The sequence below is a fragment of the Diorhabda sublineata genome, chromosome 8, assembly GCF_026230105.1.
Source record: "Diorhabda sublineata isolate icDioSubl1.1 chromosome 8, icDioSubl1.1, whole genome shotgun sequence".
Taxonomy (NCBI): domain Eukaryota; kingdom Metazoa; phylum Arthropoda; class Insecta; order Coleoptera; family Chrysomelidae; genus Diorhabda; species Diorhabda sublineata.
In genome coordinates, this window is record NC_079481.1 from 16629728 (window position 1) to 16653006 (window position 23279).

At 30.8% G+C, this 23279-nt stretch overlaps 1 protein-coding gene across 1 annotated transcript; it reads right to left on the reverse strand.

The window, feature by feature from the left end:
- Positions 1-801: 801 nt before the first annotated feature.
- On the reverse strand, positions 802-23279 carry LOC130447950 (N-acetylneuraminate lyase-like). The gene is made up of 10 exons (XM_056785025.1): positions 22913-23279; positions 22037-22148; positions 20080-20178; positions 19868-19927; positions 19744-19802; positions 14875-14945; positions 11597-11911; positions 7524-7669; positions 4461-4632; positions 802-4402 (listed from the first exon to the last, which is right to left on the reverse strand). The coding sequence occupies exons 1-10, from the start codon at positions 23158-23160 to the stop codon at positions 4263-4265; spliced, it is 1422 nt and encodes a 473-aa protein (XP_056641003.1). The 5' UTR covers positions 23161-23279; the 3' UTR covers positions 802-4262.

A 23279-nucleotide genomic window follows, 5' to 3' on the forward strand; every position in this document is an offset into this window, starting at 1 on the left:
ATCATATCTTTTTTTCGCATAGACGATCATTTGCAGGTTTATTGCGTGTCAACACCCCTTGACAAATCATATATGTAATACTCCTATACAGACAGTTGGTATAGGAAAAAATGTCTCTACGTTACGGTGCTGACAATATTCATTTTCACTCTCTTTATCTATACTGCGCATGCTTGAGAATGCGCAGAACTGGAAACTCGGAGGATAGAGAAACCGTTATCATTCTCTCTTCCTTAGTCGTAACAGTTGCCACTTATAGAAACTGCCCATATAGGAGTATTACATTATATGGATAAATAGTATCACATCATCATCACACATGTTAAACCCGAACGATAACGATACATAGTCAATGAAATTTTTCCCCCTTCACAGCATTTATTTTTGGATTCTCATTAATTTCATTCGGTACTTTTGGCATGATATTATGAACAGCTTTGGCTGATTTCTATAGCATCCATAAGCATTGTTATTTTATTTAAATTGTTAAGCAGATGGTCTATTACCAAAAATTGATAGAAATTGTTGATTTGTATTTAAGCCAAACAAATTAGAAGAATCAACAAATATTCATTGTCTGTGTCGCTGCTGCCAGAAAAATGTGAGGAAGTTACAATTTTAGACAACTTTATTCAATATGATGATTCCAGAAGTTTCCTGCAGTACTTCAAGAGTAACAGAAAACTTTGTTAGATATGGAGATTATGGAGTCGGAATATCTCTTGCAAATTAAGAAAAAATGAGAAAACCTTCACATTCACACAAATTTTGTAAATAATGTTCACAATTGTAATAATGGTACTATTAATATTCACAACACTCAATTTTCACAAATCATTGTTAGACATTGTAGATGAAATAAAATATTAGAGGTATTAGTTTGTAGTTAAAATTCCATGAATATAGGGTATTTTGTATGGTATCAATTATTACTGCCAAAAGGTGGTAAGTCGTCAAGGACAATTGATATCTTTTTGGTAATTGTTATTCACAAGTTGGAATTTCTAGAACCTTTAGTGACGTTCATACTGAATACACTGTTTATACCAACATTCAAAATTAAACTGTCTGACGCGCGTTTCGATAACCAAGTTATCGTCTTCAGAGATTGAGGGTAAACTAAATTTTCCCACCAATAAACCTTCCGCGAAAATTAATTTCCGGTCCTTTGTCCCTATTCAAGCTACTTTTACCTTTAGCAATTTCAATGCTTTCAAATTCAAACATTTATTATTAGATACATTTTTTAACAATTTTACATTATGAATATTTATGTCATGACTATGACTGGCAGCGTGATCGGCAATACTTGATTTTCCGGTCCGTCCATATTTTAAATGAGCTATGTGCTGTTTAAACCGAATATCTCTTAGTTTGCCCGATATACTTTCCGTCCCAAACACTACAGCTCATTTCGTATATACCACTTTGTTCCAAATTTGGTATTTTATCCTTAAGATTGTCCAATAATTGTTTAAATGTGTTATTGGATTTACAAACCAATTTAAAACCCACTCTGTTAAATATTCCTTCTAATCCTTTTGTATAAACAGGATTGAAAGGTATCAGAGTAAATTTTTTTTGTTATTCATGTTGGGTTTGGAAAAAAGTGGTTTCACATTTTTGGTTTCTTAAACCTATTAATTAAGCTATTTACAATTCCTCATAGCCCACTCTATAGTTTAGTAGTCAAGGAATGAATGTGAAGATTTCCGCCAAGGAGGTTTTCTCGTTGGAATTAATTTCCGCGGGAGAAGGTTTATTGGTGGGAAAATTTAGTATAAAACATGTAAATCAAGTCATTAGTTCGTAGTTTACTTTCAATCTCTTGGTTATAGAATCGCGCGTCACAGTGTAAATGTTGGTGTAAACAGAGTACTCAGTATAATTGTTACTCACGTCCTACAAAATAGTGTCAAAAGGGAGGAAGAGAAGGTTATTTTAAAAATTATCTTATAAATTTTTACACTTATCTCATTAATGACTAATTTGTTAGTTTTTTTTCCTGGGTGTCACAAAATCACGATCAATACTTTGATAGGAAATGCAAAACATTTCAAACTATACAAAGTCAGAAAAAAATGCATAAATTCAGTCTTTTTAAAAATTTAATAAACTATTTTTAGATTGCATCTCACAAAAAAGTAAATAAGATTCAAAAATAAAAAATGATTCATTGCAAAATACAACCTAAACAGCTGTACTGTAGTACCATCGATCGATCATGATGTAACTAGAGAAATTGGTAACACTCGAAGGGATAAGTTTAACTACTGAGGGTGAAAAAGTAGCTGGGGGAAGGATGAGGCAAACATAGTTATGTTTCTGTCATAAATCCTTTATACAAGTTGTAGTACTTCAGAGGAATCTAATCTTATTATTGACATTAAAGTTTCATTTATCTTAGTTTAGGTTGTTTTTTGCAATTCGAAAATTTCTACAACTAGCAGCACAACATCTGCTACTGTTTCACCTACTCACACATCGTTTTTGCCCCAGAGTGACACTCTTTCCCCATATTAAACTGTTTTACCTCAAAAACCCTCAGTTAGTAACCTCAGTGTCTTCTAAGCTACTGATTTTACAAGTCAAAACCTATATCATTAAAATTATCTCATAACATATTTTACATTGATAAGTTAATGACGCTATTCAGAAGTAACTTCGGTAATATACATTTAAATTGACAAACGCGTTAAATACAAAATATTTTTATCATTTATATAACTGTTAGTAAACCCGACTTTTTCATTAACTAACAACATACACAATATTGGAACCTTTTGTCTTATGATATAGTTATCACAAGGGTGAGTCCTTGAATCACTTCATCAGGAAGAACATCATGGAAATGCAATGCCATATTGTGTAAAGAGTACAAGAGTTAACCAATTTGCCAGCTTTTATGGGAGTATAATTCAGTGTCCAATGTTTTAATAAACATCTAAATCTACCTTTTAGAATTCCATTTACTTGTTCTATGGTAACTCCGACTCGTCTTAAATGTGTATTAAACCTTTCCTCATGAGGAAGTTGCCCTGGATATTGTGTTCATAACCAAGGTGACGAGGGATACCCTTCATCTCCAATTATACTATATTGCAAATATACTTGTTCTAAATGTAAATTTATGCTTGATATTTGCCACATTGGTGAATCGTGTACCGATCCAGGATATCTAGAGTTTAATATTGATTATTTTTAAGTGAGCATTTACAATTATCTGAATATTTCTGTTGTAATATGGACCTACGGGATATAATAGATGATGGTTTGGTGTTGAAAATATTAATTATATGTGTGCAGTCAATACTCATAATCACTTCTGGAAATCCATACTGTTAAATCATTTGAATATTTCTATTAATAGTCCCTGGTGCTGTTGGAAATCTTACCCACCTATTTAATAAGACGTTATTCATAGCATTATAGACCTTCGATATACAACGACTAACACACGGTTGACTCATGGGGAAGTGAAACGTTCCTGTATCCATTTGATAGCATCCATGTCCCAAGAAGTTCAGTCTGCATAAAATTCTTAAACCGTTAAAACCTTAAAATGTTGAATTTGCTTCGTTGCTAAAAGTTAAATGTGGAAAATAAACCTAAAGATTTGTTTTTCTGGAGCAGCCTTTTAACCTTAAACTGTTATTGTGGTTATATACTGACACCTTGTCTATATAAATAATACTATAATCGCTGTAGGTTATATGTTCGATCAAAGTTTTGATAAAAAGCCATTACAAAAAAAATACTATAGATGTTATTTAGTTACAAAAATTTTCGACAATTTTGAGTATCAAAAGAAAGACACAATTTGCCGAAAGACGGAATTGGTATGAACAAAATGGTTTGATTCGCCAATCCAAACGCCACCAATTCCAGTTTCATACTGAATCAATTCATCAATCAATTGATGTATTTCACAAAAATGTTTGATTTTACCTGACTACATATCAGTTGGAATGTCTGCAACATTCACAATTACATATCTGTCGTGCGTTTGAAATTATCATCTTTAAAAATCAAAGGTAAACTTCTGTTCCTGAAGACAATATCTTAGTTATTACAACATACGTCAGACAGTTTAATTGTGATTGTTAGTTAATATAGTGTATGACTACATTTCTCTTTTATCAATGAGCTGTGAATGTATATTGTCATATCAACCAACACTGTTTTGTTTACTGGATGAAATGTTTCAAAAATATTTGAGTGACTAACGAAACTGATTATGTATCTAAAAGTATAACTTTAAGCTAGCTAATCGCTGTGATCAATTTTTCTTTAATCGAATTTACATCTTCTTCAGAAAGGTTTCGTAATGGTGGTCTGCATATACCTACATTAAAAGGAGCCAAAAAATTCATGGCCACTTTCATTGATGATACCCAAAAACCTGTAACGTAATAATTTTTGAAATATAAATTTACATTTTAAAAAATTTCATAACTCACCATATTCTAGAATGGATGTTAAATTAAAAATCAATTCTTTTTGTAATCTTCTTGCTTCACTTGATTTTGAATGTTTCGAAGACTTCATAATACTTGTAACCAAATTCGGGTACAAATTACCCGTTGGTGTTATTGCAGCATCAAAACCGTTGGATATAGCTACTGATAAGTCCTAAAATGAATAGGTACCGGATCACTTCAAATGAATAATATGGAAATTATAGATAATAGAAAATTTCTTCACCAAAACTTGTATTTAAAATCAATATTTTGGAAAAAAGTACGTAAAGTACGTATTATAGACACACTGTCGAGTGCGTAAAGAAACATACTTTAAGCAGTACTATGTAAAAAACGTATTGTTGAGGTCTCCGTAGAGTTGACAAATTTAATGAAATAAATTTTTCTGTTGTTTTGTTAATGTCTTCTAATTTTGATTAAAATGTTCAAAATATTAATAAACATATATTATATAAGACGAACCACTATTCAAAAAAAAAATTTTATAAAAATTTCCCCAATAGAAAAATATTGTACGCAATTCGTATGTAAAGGCCTTTTTTCGACTCATGTGATTTTCGCAGGTTAATCTGTCAAAAAAAGGCTAATTTACATACTTGTTACATAAATACCTATTTTATAATCAATAACCAACTTTTTGTCGCAGTGTGAGTATTTAATATTGGCTGCGCCCAAGGGTTTTAACCCTTTTGCTACAGTGAATGAAATAAGATGGTCGAGTGGATGTTATTTTTTATACTAGTAAAGTTTCTTAAAATTTTTTGAGCTTCAAATATTTGAACAAAAAACATAAAAAACTAATATTCAAGCATATAGTTTTATTTAAAAAAATTGGTCATATATTTATACAGGGTAATTAGATAGCGTAATAAAGTTCAGTGTCTTCTTTGTCCTTCAAGATATAAATTTGAAAATTTGATGAATTGTAGCCATCAATAGTCTTCACATTTTAAAATTATTCACAATCTTACAGGATGTTCCAGAATGCTATGGCATATTGGAGATAAATTTATTTTTAAATGAAACATCATATATTTTATTGGGTATTTGGAATTGGTTTGTATTTACTATTACAATAATTAATTTTTCATAAAATTCTGGAAAATTATTTATTTTGTCAATATCCACTGTATATACATTCAGGAAGCTCTGAGTTGGAGAACTAAAATTTCGAAAATGGGAATTGAGATAGAGGATAACTCTATTTTTCTTAGACGACCAAGTTTTTATAGCTGGTGACGAGGACGATGGAGATTATACGCTGAGAAAGTTGGACGACGAATATGCAAAATGAGATTTGAATATAAATATGTCAAAAACAGAACATCTGCATGTGGGAAGTACACGAGGAAATCCCGAACTGCAAATAAATAAGGTTAGACAATGTAGACAATTCAAATTCTGAACTCATTGCTGTGGTCAAAAAAATTAACCAAAACACAAAAATGACAATATACAAAGTCATAGCGGATCCTATTTTAACATATTGTGTTGTGAGTGTTGGCATCTAACAGAGAGACAGCAAAAAATATAGAGCCTATGGTAATGGACTACTTAAGATCGTATAGGATATCCAGAACAAAGCATATACGGAATGAAGATATACAACGAAAAACAGGTCGACTATACAGACTTCAGAGAGGATGAAGCAGATTATTATATATATAAATATATATATATATATATATATATATATATATATATATATATATATATATATATATATATATATATATTCATATTCATCGTGGTATCTGTTACAGGGTGAATCAAAATAACAATACATTATTTTACCTACACCTAAAATTATAGATATTTTGATACATGGTACATGATTATGTACCTATATCTAATTATTTGACAATTAATTGTGCGTTGGCTATGATTTATTTGTCAGTTTTTGTTTTTGAACTAGTTCTTTAATACATTTCCCTTTGATGCTGCCTTTACACTGCCAAAATCTGCATCATTTAACAAGTATGAATAGCATGAAAATAAAGCTTTGGTCTATGATTTGGGTGTTAGCTTCATCATTTTGAATAAATCTCATAAATGCCAAACACATATTTCGGTTATACCTTCCACATGTATCGCTCTAAAATATATCATATTTTTTATTATTTTAAATACTTTACTAAGCATGAAGAAATGTCTTGTGAGCCTCTTTTTGATATTGTTTCTTTTCCACACATAAAAAATATCCTGTTTATTTAACAAAATCATGTACTCTGATATTGTAGCAGTAAAAGTTTCTTTTGTAGTAAGCATCTGAAACTGTTAATACTGGAAATGTAAAAGCTTTTTGCAAATCCATACTGCAATCGTAATTTTCTTGATTGTTTTTAAAAATTTTGGTGTAATTTGTCATGCAATCCCTAGCAAATTAGGCAGTCCACAGGTGAAGTTCTTGGTGCCTCTTCTGGCTAAAATCAGGATTAGATATTTCAATTTATAAATATTGCAGGATTTACATATCTTTCTTAGGAATGTAGAAATGCAAGTTGAGCTTTGCATAAAATGTGGGACTATAAAAACTTTCTTCAACTCAACGTTCCCAACTTCCACATTTTCAACATTAAGTGCATAAATCCTTTGTTCGTTCAATTATTCACATAAATATTTTCTGTTTGGGTTGTTTCTTCGCTTTGGTGTAAAAAAATGACTAGATATGTTCCATTATATAGTTTACATCCTTTTCTGCTATTTTAGATACAATGAATGTATTAAGGAAAGTATTTCTTGCAAACTATGATGGATGATCTGTTGTTTGGTTTGAAATATATTTTTTTGAAGAAGATAGTTGTCCCGTTCTCTCTTGGTCTTCTTTACTGGATCTTTATGTATCACACCACATATGAATGAATTCAATCACCCATAATCCAAAACAATTCAAACAAAACCTTTTTACTGATGTTATGTTGTCATAACATATTATTTTACATGAAATACTCATTAATTTTAACCTTCTTATGAAAAAACAGTACAGTGAATTCCTTTGAAACCTAATCCTATTGTTAAAAACAATTGTCCTAATTTACCTACCGAATCAGTCCCAAAAAAAATTTTGTACTTTCCATTGCTTGCTTTTAATACTGCTACAGCATCATTTACATCATTTGATACGAACTCGATACCACAGAAAGTCGGAATACTTTCGGCATAATTAGTTACGAAGTCTATCATATTTACTAAAAAATAAAATAAGAAACATAGAATTGGATGGTTTTAGTATAAGGCTGTAGATACATGTCAAATTATATTCCCAAATAAAAATTATTTTGTTCGATAAGCACCATTTTGGTTTGAAAATGAAAAATAAACTTATAATATTGGGTAGAAAAAATTTCATGGGTTATAAAACTATGAAGCATAAGTTTTTTACATACCAAGATGGTCCTAGAAGTACCTGGCCTCCCCTAGAAATGGCGGTAGTTGCTTGAAAAATATCACTATATTAGAAAGCACACAACCTATACAACATATGTTTCAACTTTGAAGACGCTACGTTGTTAAGTATTTGTTTGGCAGCCATCAATAGGGAACGTTTTGAGTAAATTTGTTAATATAGAAAAAATTAGTCATTGTTATGAGGTACAATACTTTTATTTGAAAGGCATTAGCCCAACCAATATAAAAATTGAACTAAATTCTACTCTGGGTGAGATTGCTTCTTGGTTATCAATAGTAAAATATTGGGTAGCAGAGTTTAAACGAGGCCGTACGACCTGCGAATACCAGTATCGCAGTGGTCGACCAAATGAGGTCACAACTCTAGAAATGTTGAAGAAAATCATAAAGCGATACTGGATGATCGTCGACTAAAAGTGCGCGAGCTAGCAGACATGGTAGGCATTTAAAAAAGTGCGGTACATCGCATATTAGCTGAAAATTTGGACATGAGAAAGCTTTGCGCAAGATGGGCGCCACATTTGCTCCCAATGGTACAAAAACGGCGTCGTGAAGATGTCCATCGAGTGTTTGGCAATATTTCATGAAACGTGGGTCCATCACTTTGAAAGAAAAGAACAATCAAAATAATGGATTGAAACGGGAGAATCGGATTCATAGAAGGCAAAGACCGTTCCATCTCCAGGCAAGGTCAAGGCGTCGGCTTTTTGGGATGTGCATGAAATAATTCTCATTGACTATTGTTTGAGCATTCAGTTTATCCTTTTAAGATAGAAATGTGTCACAGCGGCAAACTGAACTATAGAAAGGAACAACTATATTGAAAAAAGAAAAATTTTTATCGGTGAGTATTATGCGAACTTTTTGCAACGTTTGAGCGAAGAGATCAAGCCAAAAAGGCTGCATTCGGCTAAGAAGAACGCATTGTTTCATCAAAACAATACACCAGCTTACACAATCGTTATTGCAATGCCCAAAATTGATGAATTAAAATTTGAATTGCTACCTCATGCACCTTTTACCCCAGATTTAGCTTCATCGGATTATTTTCGGTACCCAGACTTCGAAAAATGGCTAGGTGGTCAATGATTTTCCAACAATGAAGAGGCGATGTTGGCAATTAATGGCTATTTTAAGGAGTTTGACGATTCTTATAAAAATGGTATCGAACTTATTGAACATCGCTGGGAAAAATGTATGGAGCTGAAAGGAGATTACGTTAAAAAATAAATATATTTTTCACAAATTTTTTATGTTTTCTTTGTTGAGCCCGGTACGTCTGGGACCATCCTCGAATATCTTCTTATTAAGTTTGAAGAGGTGCGCCTGCTTTCTGAAAATGGTTGAGAACAATTATCATCACGATGTTCCAATTAACATACTAATAACCACACTAATCTCAAGAAAGTTGTATCATAGAAACAACTTTATTCCACAAAAATGATTGGTCATGAACTACCTTGTTACCTTCAGGTCAAAACCTACTCTACTTCTCACTATTTCAAAAAATTTTTGAGTATCAATTCGGATTAAGAGTGAAGTAGATTACTTTCATCAAATTTATTTTGCTTATGAAGTTTATTAGCCTGGAGAGTGAATCCTTCATGCCGGCTTCCTAAGCCTAGTACTAGAAACGCACGCTACCAAAAGCAAATAACAGTAGAGAATCAGGAGAGGATGGAAGTGTAGGAGAGCTCATCAAATACGATGGGGACAGAATAGAGAGAGCTATGCATGACATAATTAAGAAAGCATTGATAAATAACTGAGTTGGAGCATATAATATGGTCCATTCATAGACATTATACTTCTAAAAATATCTTTTCAATGGTAGAATAAAGGAAGACATTAATGACAAAATCGGTTAACATCAGAGTAGCTATAGATCGGCAAAATTAACACCTTTTCAGTTATTTATGATTCAAGTAAATTTTAAAAAAGTGTTACATTTATAATATCGATTTTAACATAGTTTTCATTGACTTCAATCGAGTTATTGACAATATATAGCATAGATGGAGTATGCAATGGAAGCCCAAGAAATGTTATAGCCATGTATGTATATTGGAGTACATGTAAACTACTGCCCAAAGATCTATTGTGTCCCCCTTTCTTGATGCTATACTAGGGAACCCAATGATCTGTTAATCTCACTCCTCTTAGAATGTTTAGAATGTGGAATAGCTGTAGCTGCCAAATATCTTTGTCTTCTATTTTATACGCACCCAGATGTAGTGCTTTGAAGCTTCGTAGTGTTTCATACTTCGAGAGAATGTGAATAGAGGTTTCACTGCATTATCTGCTAAGTCTAGCGTGTTCAGGTCTCCATTGAGGCGACAGTGCCCCTGTTAGCATTCGCAGGTTCTTCTTACGTAAGCTGAAACATTCATCAGATCTTCGTTTGCTATAGTTTCCCAGTTGTCTGCCTCATCCCGTGTAGATTGTCCCTGTAAATGACCTCACCCGTATCTACCTTCTTGTCCAATGCTTTCTCTTTAGCTCTGTAGCTAATATCAAAGAAGGGTTCAGGCCTTATGAATGGTATGTCTACACATACTTCAGCGAGTCAGTCCATTCACTCCGATGTGTCCCAGAATGGATTGCATGTAACTTTATTTTTCTATTACCAATGTTGGAGTAACACAAAGTGACTGCTTGTCTGGAACATTTTCTAATCGCATATAAAATAATAAAGTATTATTTTTACAAGGTCTACACAATTGCGTTGATGGATGTTGTTTTAATATTCCAGACCACTCACAGACCGGTTCTATTATATAAAGAATTGCGAGAATTGAGAAAAATGTTCAGGTTGGTTTCAATAAGACTGCACCAGAATTATGAAATTATGAACAGACATTTTGAGGATCTGGAGATAAATGTCAACATTTAAGGGAGTGGTAAGGTTTAAATACTGAACATACTGTTTATGCTACCACTACAGCAACACTCACAATTACACTGAAAGTAAACTGTTTACCTTCAGTCTCTGAAGACGATAACTTGGTTATCGAAACGCACGTCAGACAGTGTAATTGTGAGTGTTGGTGTAGTGGTTGTGTAAACAGTATGTTCAGTACGGATTTAACCAACGGTTCCAAAAATTCCAGATTAGTTAAGGTTTAAATAGCTTGCTTAGTTTGTGAAAAGAGGAAAAATTTAAAAAAATATTTTGCCAATGAAATTTTATTTAAGAGCCAGTTAATTATGAGTAATGTCAAGACAAAAAGATGAATAAATAAAACAAACATCAGACCAATAATTACATATATCCGTAAAAGCTGGTCTTTAACCAAGGCACACAAAAAAACAGAGCATTTTAAAGAAAAATAAGGATTTTGTGGCACATTAGGATAAACAAAACGAATTGGCACATACTATGAAATCAATGATATACATAACGGAGAAAACATGGTAAAATTTATTATGTCGCAAAGGTTGATATGGTTTAACCATGTGCAAAGGATGGAGGAATATAGAATGCCCTATAAAATCAACGAATATAGAATTACCTATAAAATCTTAAATGCTAGGAAGAGGAAGAAACCAAGGTTGAAGATGATGTAAATACAATGGATGGAGACAATAATTCCGGGCTGTGGTGTCATTTGGTAAGGTAAGGTATCAAATAAATCGTTAAAAAATTCAAGTAAAAACCAATTTTCAATAAAATTAAATTATGAAGAAATCTAGAGAACTATACTTACAATCAACTGCTGTCATTTCCGGATTATGACTGTAAATTAGCGGAGTTTTAGGGGCGATATCACTGATAATTTTCAAATAATCCGCAAGTTCATCGTTGCAAGAGGGTCTATAGTATAATTCGGGTATACAAAGAATCGAGTCAGCTCCTATCATTTCAGCATGTTTAGTCAATTCCTGGACATCGGGTAAAGGACAAGCACTTATTTGAACCATAACGTGCATATTTCGAGATCTAGTAGCACTTATCCATTCTTCAGCTACTAATTTTCTTTCAGTAACTGTCATTGACATTCCCTCACCTGCACAACCATTTACTAAAAATTTAGTTAATATGAACAAATAATGTAAACATATATATATTGTAATTATTTATTTCTACCTCTATTATTGTTTTTATTATTGTTTTTATTTTTCTATTGTTGTCACTAGCACGTTATTTGCCGGGCATGAAACTCATTCTCTCTTTGAGTTCTGGCATAAATAAATAACTTATGGATATTTTTCCTTTTAACAAATCAATAAAAGTTTTATGTTAAAAGTTAATTGTATTATTTTTAATTCAAATAAAGTTTAATAAAATGTAGTTGAGTACGCCTATGAGTCTAACCTGAAGTTAACCGTTTCTCTAATTTGATAATTTTACACAGTTCTCTGTTATAAATCGACTCAGATGAATATTCTATTATTTAGATGTACAATATAAGGAAAATACTAAAAAATTATGTCAATTTTATGTGATATAATCAAGAAGTTCTATTTCTGTGGAAGGATTACATTACATTAAACAAAATTTAATTATACTACACAATTCATATTATTTCTACGGAAAAGGAATCTTAACCTCACAAATAAGGAATTTTATCCATTGTCAACATAAGTATAGGTAATATTCCTTTTTTTTTAAATTATTTTATATTGTTACTATTATTATTATTGGCCAATAATACGTGAAGGAACTGACCTGAGATGATAATATCTTGCAATATCAGATCTAAAACTTGCATTTACTTCTGTGAATTGTCAGTAACAAATCTTCAACTCATTGGATTAGTAACAAATCTTCAACTCATTGGATTTTCTTCAGTCCAGATATTAATCTTCCATTCATCTTTAATAATTCGCAATTATTTTGTATTTTGATTCAAATTTAACTTCTATTTCTTATAACTTTGCACTCCCCATTCTCTTTTCTGCTGATACTCTTTTTCCAAAAAAAAATAATAATCCTCTCTTTTTTTTTCCTTAGCAACCATATAATATGACTGACTAAACTTTTGCTGCTCTTGTCTCCTCACAATGTCCTTCACTTTTCAAACACTTGTCAGTTCTTATATTTATGTTTTTAAATAAACTTTTATTTCATTAATAGTTTATGAATTTTCACTATTATGGGTCATTTTGGCAACAGTTTCATATATTTTTTTAAAAAAATCAATCTTCCACTAAGTTTTATATTAATTTATAATTAATAACATTATTCTATGATACAAATTATGATTTGTACATATGCAATCCTTTTAGAATATATCATTTTTAATAAATAATTCCTTATATATAAAATAACTATAATTAATTAACTTGCAAATATGAATTCAATTTCTTTTATTTTTTTTATCGATTTTCTGCCTTTAGTTTAATTATTATCTTTAGTAAAAATAATCTCAATAAATTATAAATTTTCATTATGTACCTACTTGCTTTTAGATTTCTGATCATTTCAATTCCCCCCATAATTAAAATTTATAATTTCACTATCCATAATCAATTCTTTATGAATTCCAATTAAATTATCTATTTAATAATGTATAAAACTCCCTATCACTAATAATTGTATGAAGTCTTCAAACTCAATTTCTTTAATATATCTGTAGTTTCTATTTCCAATCTTTTATCCATCAATCCAATTTCAATTAATCAACATTCTTATTTAAAATACTGTGATTATCTTTTTCCTACTTTATACTATTCTCTCTATTCCTATAATTATCGTTTATTTCGCCATATTATTATAATAATAATCTTCATATTTCTCCCCCCATTTCTATAATTTCCCCTTTTATTTAATAATTCGCATTTTTCAATATTATCATCATATTCTTATTTCTCTCTTTTCAATTCTATAATTATTCATATATCTTTATTTTTTTTATTATAATATTATATCATTAATAACAATATAACTCAATCATCCTACAATTAACCTATATCATATTTCGTCAGTTTCTTCATTTACTTTTCATAATATCTCATTAATTATTACAGTATGTTAAATAAAATCATCATAATACCCATTCATATAATTTTAATTTAACATTAATCTAATTCTACTAATAACTCATTATTAACTATCAAATTATTCTTCAATTATTTGTCATAATGTTAACTATTTTGATTCGGCATGATATTTAAATATTTGTTCTATATTGAAAGTTCCCCTGAATGCTCCCGTGAGAGGATCAACTAATCTATAACTATTTTGTGCATTGTCATTATCTGCCATGTATGGTCCCTCATATGGCATTAATAATTTTGCACATCGATTTTCTGATCTTTTACATTTACTTGTCTCACACTTTCCCTTTCATTTGAACTGTTGGCATTATTATCCCTGTTATTATCAGATCTTTGAACAAACGTAGCAGCCCTCATTTAAATTATTTGTAGTTGTATTAGAATTTACAAAATATAGTTACAAATTTTACTTAAATTATTTAGGTCTTATTTATCATTTATAACTTTCTTTTTTATGAATGTGAACCATTTCAAAAACTTCTCTTTTTCGTGTATTAGATTCCTCTCCAAGAATTTTTTAATCTTTATAATTTATGATTTTTTGATATTTCGTGACAGTTAATGCGGTTTTACTTATTTTATCGTATTAATTACCTTTTAGTCTATTTTCTAAATACTGAGATGTCTGCCCTATATACTGCTACTTATTTGAGCAGTGAAAACTGAGGAAAAACTAAAAGATTAAAATTAAGGATACTCCATACCGTATTTAAATTTTTCAGGAAATTATATAGGAATAACTATTCAATATTTATAAAATGGAATCAAAGGTCACAAATATACTAAAAATGCAATAACAGGCTTCACTATCTAATTATTTTGAAAAATATTGGCGAACTCACACCAAATACTTTCTTGACATTTCTAGAAGAAAATATTTGGTATAAACTTGCATTTTTTTATAAATAAGTAGTATATGAAAGTGTGTAAAAAATATTATCGTTATTGTTGTCTTCTATTATTAAATTTTTCCTATGGAGCTTACCTATTACACCTTTTATTCCACAACCAGACAGATATTCCGCATATTCAGCAATAGATCCTACTTTGAGTGATCTTAAAAAAAGAAAACAATAAAATCAGTATACATTTGAATAGTTAACTCACTGCTATATACCATTTGAGAGTCTTAAGTAAATAAAACAATACTAGCCCAGTCGGTGGAGGCAATTTTTCACCAAAGGAATAAGTTAAAAGCAAAAAGGTTAATTTTTTGTCACAAGTACATACTTCGAATTATATTAATTGATTTAAGAAAAACTTCAGAGGTCTATCGGTTTCCCAAAGTCGAAAAAATTTTTTTCAGTTTGGAATGAAGATAGAAGAAAATAAAAAATACCACATTGTACTGTATTATATTGTATGAAAAAGTCCCTTATACTTTTTTGTAAAAGCTATAGTTTTCTTGGAAAAAATTCGTAAATCTATCAAGTCGTTTTTCTAAAGCAAACAAGCTTAAATACCTCCTGTGGACGCCAAAATTTTCAATTTTCATTGAATCATTCATAAAATTAATTTCGTAGAAATGAATATTTCTGTTTTATTTTATAAACAATTGAAAAATTTGGACAATTTTTCAGAAACATTTTCAAATAATTTTTTTGTTAATTATTTGTAGGCTATATAAAAAAATCAATACATATTAAAATTTCTTATACAGGGTGTTTCAAAAAAGGTGATCCCGTCTCTAGGATAGATAGAAAACTGTAAAACATTTGGGGTATTTTTTGGGTTTGCTCAGTAAAAAATGTTCGTAACGCCATGAGTATTTAAGATAAAGAGCGGCGAAGAAAAAAAATACACATTTTTTACGATTTTGCCGCAACTACTGGCAACATTATATTGAAATTTTAAATGAATATGTTTTGAAAGATGATACATCCAATGAATTTGATTTTATGTCTGATTTTCATAGAGGGCACTAGTTATACGGTTCGTACCAAGTAGTATTGAACATAACTTTTTCAATATTAGATTTATTAAGCAAAATTTCAAGTGAACTTAAACATCATTTAATTTTACCCCAAAATGGTAATCTTGATAAAACTCGATACTGTGTGCCGTTTTTGGAATATTTTGATTTGAAAATTATGAAGTAACTAGCTTTGCCCGCGACTTCGTTCATGTAAATAAGGATTTATTTTTAAAAACTCTTATCATTTATGTATTACCAATGATAAATAAAATTAATGTTTGATATAAGCAGATCAATATATTAAACAAAAATTAAACTTACAAATCTCACATAATATATTTATATACATAAAAAAACAGTTATTTAATAAGTATTTACAATTACTCTTTGGACGTTAGGTTTGTCGGGATTTATACAAATAATTTAGTTGCTTCATTCACTCGGGAGAGAGCAACGTATAGTTGACCCTGTGAGAAGCAGCTTACACCAAGGTCAACCCCAGAAACGCATGTGCTTTGTTGATAATCATTGCATAACAAAGACTAACCGGGAATTGGACTCGTTTGAAATGAAATGGAAAGTTGTTTGGAATGAAAGGGATTCTTGGTATAAATATCTGCTCGTCGGTGCCACATCCTGTCAAAATTTCCGCCTGGATCACTTTCGAGTGGTCTAAAACTCTCCTTGTATTTCGGGGCAACAGTCTAGAACTCTCCTAGTATTTCGGGGATACAAGGAGAGTAACTTCTTTCAAAAACAATAACACGATTATTGGTTCTTCTAAAACAATATGCGGTATGATTATCATGATATTGGTAGCAATCAATAAAACAATAAACCTCCCACAATAAATCGAAGTATATATATATATTTTTGACTGCAGTGTAGATAACTAATTATTTTTCATCGATTATTACCATCGACATGAATGAACAAGATAAAATATAATTCAAGAGCTAATTTTTTACAAATATTCATAAAACAAAATTCGACCATGGATCTAATTTTTTCCAACGATTCTTTTCACCCCATACCAACCCCGCACGACGAACGTCACGTTGACGACACGCCAACAGCCCTCTGACTCTCTCACCCCCTCACGCTTCTGTACCCACTTTGCACATACACTTACATGACCGCCACGGTGCAGCGGACAACGCTTCGGCCTCACAATACGACTTTTTACAATATTCAATTGTTCACTTCTTATAAAATTTACCAGAAGCTCCGCCGGATGTCTCTTTACCTTCAATTGCCAAAAACCGGGGGCTATCGAGCTGCCCCGAAAATGGTCCAGACTTTTTTTTCAAATGAATAATGTGGGAAGAAAAGCCAGGCTCGCTCAAAAAATTTAAAAATCCACTGGATAATTCGTCCAGTCGCCTTGCTCCATAACTCTGTTTATAGAAACATACTCAACAGATTCTCTTTCAATTTTGCCGAGTATCTGTAAGTTTATATCGGCAGCCCGATCGTTCCGAGGAGTCATATGGTTCTTTCGCAAAGCCAAGAGTTTGCGAGAGGAATTTGAATTTCATAAACAGCGGAAATGAGGTCTGGTAATGACTCAACCCTGCGGCAAAAACTATCAGGCAAAACGATTTTACCATCTTCTAAATCAGAAAAAATCTGTGCATCGCCGTTGCCACTTATTTGCGCTCGTATATTCACTGTTAAGTGTATCTGAGTAAAGTGTTAGTATAATATCCACTCCAAAATTGATAAAAATGAATTTTACCATTGAAAACCTTTAATCTGAATATTGTGTGACGGCTTCATTCATTCCATTGTATTTCCTAAAAAACAACAAATCGCTATTAGAAGTGGTTTTCATTTATCAACCTTATTAAAGTAATTTAGTACTTACTTTTAAATTGACAAAAGTTTATTTTATCAGCTATCATTGTAAACCTGAAATATAATTTCACACACTAGATACAATTTATCTGTGTCGTCGGACGAAACACAAAATAAAACCCGTGACAATTATGACAGTCTACCTTCATTTGTTAAGCGAATTGAAAAAGTGCTATCTGTAGAAATTTGGTCGAATAAAGATGTACTGAATACACTATTTACACCAGCACTACACAACAATTATACTTACATCTGACGCGCGTTTCGATAACCAAGTTATCGTCTTCAGACAGGGTAATTGTTGGTGTAGTGGTGTAAGATCTAATTTAACAAATAACAAGGTTTCAGAAATGTAATTATTATTGACTCAACGTCATAACTATCAATGAATGACAGTTTTCTATGGCAAACTTAGAGAAAATGCTATAACCGTGTAAAATTCAAAGTTAAATAATTATGGGTACTCAGCTATTGGGGTACTCGTAATATGAAAGATACAACAGTTTAAGACTCAGAATCGCAATACATGATCATCAAATTGTTGTTAGTTTCATACTAAAGCTTCCAATAGCTCAATGCCCATACTTATTTAACTTTGAAAAACAAGATCCTATACTGATTAGACTGAATTTTTGTGAAACGTTACAAGAAACGAAGGCACTCAGTTCCAATTTTTTTCAAATGTATATGTTTTATCGATTTACGCGATAAAAAATTTTCAATTCACATAATGCTTATTAATCAATAATAATAAGAAATAATGACTTTATCAATACTTTATACCAGCATCAGTTATTACTTCATAATTTTCAAATCAAAATATTCCTAAAAAGGTACACACGAGTTTTATCAAAAGTACTTTTTTGGTGTAAAATTAAACTATGTTTGAGTTCACATGAAATTTTGCTTGATAAATCAAATATTGAAAAAGTTATGTTCAATACGAACCTGGTAACTAGCACCCTCTACGACACAAAAACAAATTCATTGGAGGTATCAGCTTCCAAAACATATTTGTACAAAATTTACAAAATTTTTACAAGCTGAGGAACATACCAGCACGTATCCACCCATTTGGAAATTATTCGGATAAATGTTTTGCTGTATTAAGTATTTTTAAATGCAAGGTCACATGGCATGGTCGCCACAGAATTTTGAAGAAAGGTTTTGAAAAATATTAAAGGAAAATGTAGTACGTTCTGATCAGCGCCTGATCGGTAGAAAATTTATCTTATAACATGACAACGATCCCAAGCTTTCTTTGAAGCTGTGCAAAGAGTATTTCAAAGAATTGAAAGGGAACAATGTGGTGAAAATAATGATTTAGCCGTCATAGTCACCCGACCTCAACCCGATTGAGTTGTTGTGGGACAAATTCGACAGGAGAGTAAAAGAGCAGTAGCCTACTTCCACTTCACATCTTTGGAATATCCTGGAACCAAGTAGACGACCATTATTTGTCGAAATTATATAATAATAAAAGCAAAAGAGAGTTACATCAATGAATCGAAAATTTTATTTTTTGACTGGCAATGAATTAACTAATTTATTTAGATACACCATTTGGTTTATTTTTCACTATCCCCATTTGTTCATTATGACATCAAATTGACTCTCCTGCTGCTAGAAACTCGTTTATATACACTATCATCATTTTCTAAAATTTTAGGTATTCAGGAAATATCTAATCTGCCGTAAACAAACAAAAAGTCCTTGTCTCTATAAAAACAGTAATAACAAGTGCAAACAGCCCAAAAAACAATATAAAGAAATAGCCGTCGAATAGCCGGCGCATTCACCAAACATATTGAAACAGGACCGGCTTCACAGTCTACATCATTTCATAAGTTCATAATAATACTATATCAAAAACTGTATGTACCAAGAACCTTGAATCGTTCAGATCTGTCTTTTGGCTAAAATTTCGATTTTAAATTGAAATTTTGATGATATTGAAATTAATTATAACCTACAGTAAATTTTACATATCATTTAGTAGAGATTTTCAAAATATGATAAAAGTTTTTGGTATATAAAACTACACTGTTACATTTGAGGATGGATTATATAAACTATACTCACAAATCATCCCGAAACATGTTAAAAACAGGTACACATAATCCTTTGAAAGACAATTTGACCTAAAAAATACATAAAGGTAATATATCACATAAGTTTACCAAGTAAAAGAAAAACTTTGACTTACTTTCCTTTCAGGTTGAGAATTATCATCTGGATCTATATAAACTTCTATAAATTCAGATGCCTGTAAAGTAAAACTTGAATGTAACATAAAATATTAGCTCAAGTAACAACACTGATTTCTTTTTTTTTTTAATTTTCTTTTAAAATCTTATCATTATTCAATATTTCAATCAATCTAATATTTAACATAATTCGAATATTGTGGTTACACACCTCCATAGCTTCAGTGTTTATACCCTCATCATCATCGTCATCTTCTTCACTTTTAATTTCTCTTTTCAACTTCTTTTTCTTTTTTATAATTTCTGGTTCCTAAAATATGGATTTAAAATAATAGCCAATTGCTACTCAAAGAAATAAATCATGTTGATATTTGGTAGAATACTGGGTGATCAAATTAAAAAAATGTGTTGAATTTGATATATTCATAGTAGTGTAGTGAGCGACCTAAAACTCTTAAGCACATAGGCCCCACTTGCATTTACCAAAAGTCGATTTTCTTTGAGGTTTAAATTGAACTTTTTGATGACATTAGACAAGCTGTGAGCTATCAGGTGTTTAGACTTGCCCCTTTTGATATCATTATGCAAGCTGTGAGGCGTGCCCAAGAGTTAGAAGCGCGCCTTTATGAGTACTGGGCACTCACAGATGATGTGATCTGCAGTTTCATCCTTCTCCATGCACCAGCGGCACTCCTGATCATCTGTGATGCCCAGATGCCAAGATATACTGCCTGAAGCTAAAATGACCTCTAATAACATTGATTCTTTGTTCATTGTAAAAAATAAACCTCTAATTGAAGTCAGTTCATTTACAGCAGCTCACGTGTCTTTTACATTAAATCTTGAAGAATAAAATTGATTCTTGCAAAGGTCTAACATGCTTCAAGATAGAATTTATCAGAATTATCTGTTTTTTTATCTGGAAAAATCTCAAATTTTGTTCAAAACAAGTCAGAAGTACAATACAAAAAGTATATAAAAGTTTAATTTTATTACTGGAGTAGATTTCATAACAATTATATGGTTAATGGCAAAAATTGGTATTATTGGAATCAGGAAAAAATGTAGATGTGCGAAACCATTTTTTAAATAATATGGGGAGTAAATATTCTTGAAAATATTCTACTAGTATTTCCACAAACTGCAAACAAGTTAGTAGGAAGATGGAGTATCTGCTCACTTTTTGGAGAAAGTAGAAAATATTTTGATAACCATTTCCTGGGAAATGGATTGGTCTAAATGTGATTTTATAGCCGCCCTATTTACCAGATATTACCCACTTAGATTTCTTTATTTTTGATTACTTAAAAGACCTATTTTATGTCTAACTCCCCACTAACTTGAATGATAATTTAAATTATCATGTCGAATCAAATATCAGAAAGCAGATTGCAGAAGCATGTAAGAAGCATGTACAAAAAAAATATTAAAAAATGTGATATTTTACCAGTAGTTCCAAATAAATAATTTTGTTGGGATCGAGGGACTGGAAGTGATAGAAAAAGTAGAATAATCTTTATAATAAATATAAATGTTTGACTAGTTGAAGTTGTGCCAGATGACATGACCTGAGAATAGTTTCTATAACATCAAACTGTCAACACATTGAGAGACATACCTACATAAAAAGCAGAATATCTTCCACAAAGAATAACAGAGGCATAGCAGAGGGCATTATGGCAAGTAGTTCAGAGCTCTCAAACTTCTGCCTGTGTGATATATACTATTCTTCTTTATAGACGCTCAAAAATAAGTCTTGCATCTATTTTGAAGCAAAAAGTTGAAGATTTGTGCATTAGTAAAACTATACATAAGACCTCTGAACTACTCACCATGATCCATGATGTTCTTGACTACGCACGTAATTCAGAGCTCTCTTGTGCAGCTTTACCAATAGACAACTCTTTAAGTTTGTGCCACAAACTAGGCACAAAAAACTTGGATTTATGACTGAGGCATAAAGATTTTATTATATATAAAGATTCTAAATAAGCTATTACTAGCAAAATTAAGTAACTATATTTTCAAATTTCGATTGCTCAGTTTTTTTGTTGTAAAAAATGACAATGACTCAGTAATGAATCTAGCTTCTTAAGTTAATTCCACAATTATGCATGGACAAAAGGATCTATGAGGAAATAGAAAATACCAAATGGATTTATGCTTACCTCAATTTTCTCACAAACATGATTATGTTTAGTATTCATAGCCACAATTTGTAGTGCTACACCGGAGTTTAATAACTTTATTCTGAAGTATGCTGGACATTCAGTTTTAGGACTGTAAAAGAAAGTGCCTTCTAACAATCTTTGACAAGTATTAAGAATACAGAATATTTTGAAATTTGAATTAGATAACATTGCTACTAAGCTTGTGACTATGCAAAAAAATTCATTATAATTTAAAAAACTAAGTATATGGACAATATATCAATATGATAAATGCCATTCCAATAGAGAACGTTTAAAAAATACAGTTTGTTAAAAATTAGCGTTTCTAGTTTTCCTATATAATTTAAAAGAGGCGAGAAACTTAAGTCCCTTTATTATGATCTAAATTATGCAATTTTGTTTTCATTTAATCATATCTTGCTTGCTGATATGAAAGTGTATCAATTTGAGTCAGTACTTTTACAATAATTGGACTAATAATATTACTTAGAAAATTTGATCCTTAATTTCTTTTGTGAAGTTAAATTCATCCCCTCTGTCTAAAATATTACTGCAATGTGGCTACAAATATGGCTGTTATATTTTGCCATAAAATGTATAATGCATTTTTTGTTAGAGGTGAAGGTTTTTTACTAAACTCATTAGTTTATTAGTTGCATTTTTTAATGTAAAATCAAAGCAAATATATTTTTCCCTCAATAGCATAATCTATTAAAAATATATTTTTTAAATTGAATATGATCAATTACTTTATATCTGTTACAAAAATTGGGGTCATTTGTGACGCCACAATAGCAGTTAGTGTGAATATACGATAGTTAGGGTTAAATATCAGATTAACGATCATTTACACAAAAACCTTTATATACTTACATTCTGATTGTTCTCATTTTTCTTTTCCGATTTTGCTCTTTCAATTTTGTTGTACGACCATAAACACATATAAGTTTTAGTTCTGAATAAACAAAACTTTCTTTAGCTGTTGCAAATTCGTTTGTTATTAATCTCGAGTCTTTTGTGGTAAATTTTGTGTTGGTAGCTTCACAATATTCGTTTAATTTTTCCATTAATTCATTGTAACTTCTGAAACAAGATCCTATTTCAAAAGCTTCCATATTCATAAATTCAATAATTACTAATATTATATTTATGTTTGATTATTATCTTCTCAAAAATACAAAATAAAATTTAGGTTACGTAGCTGCTGCTCTATTTCGCAAAGTGGTGGCTTAAAATTTAC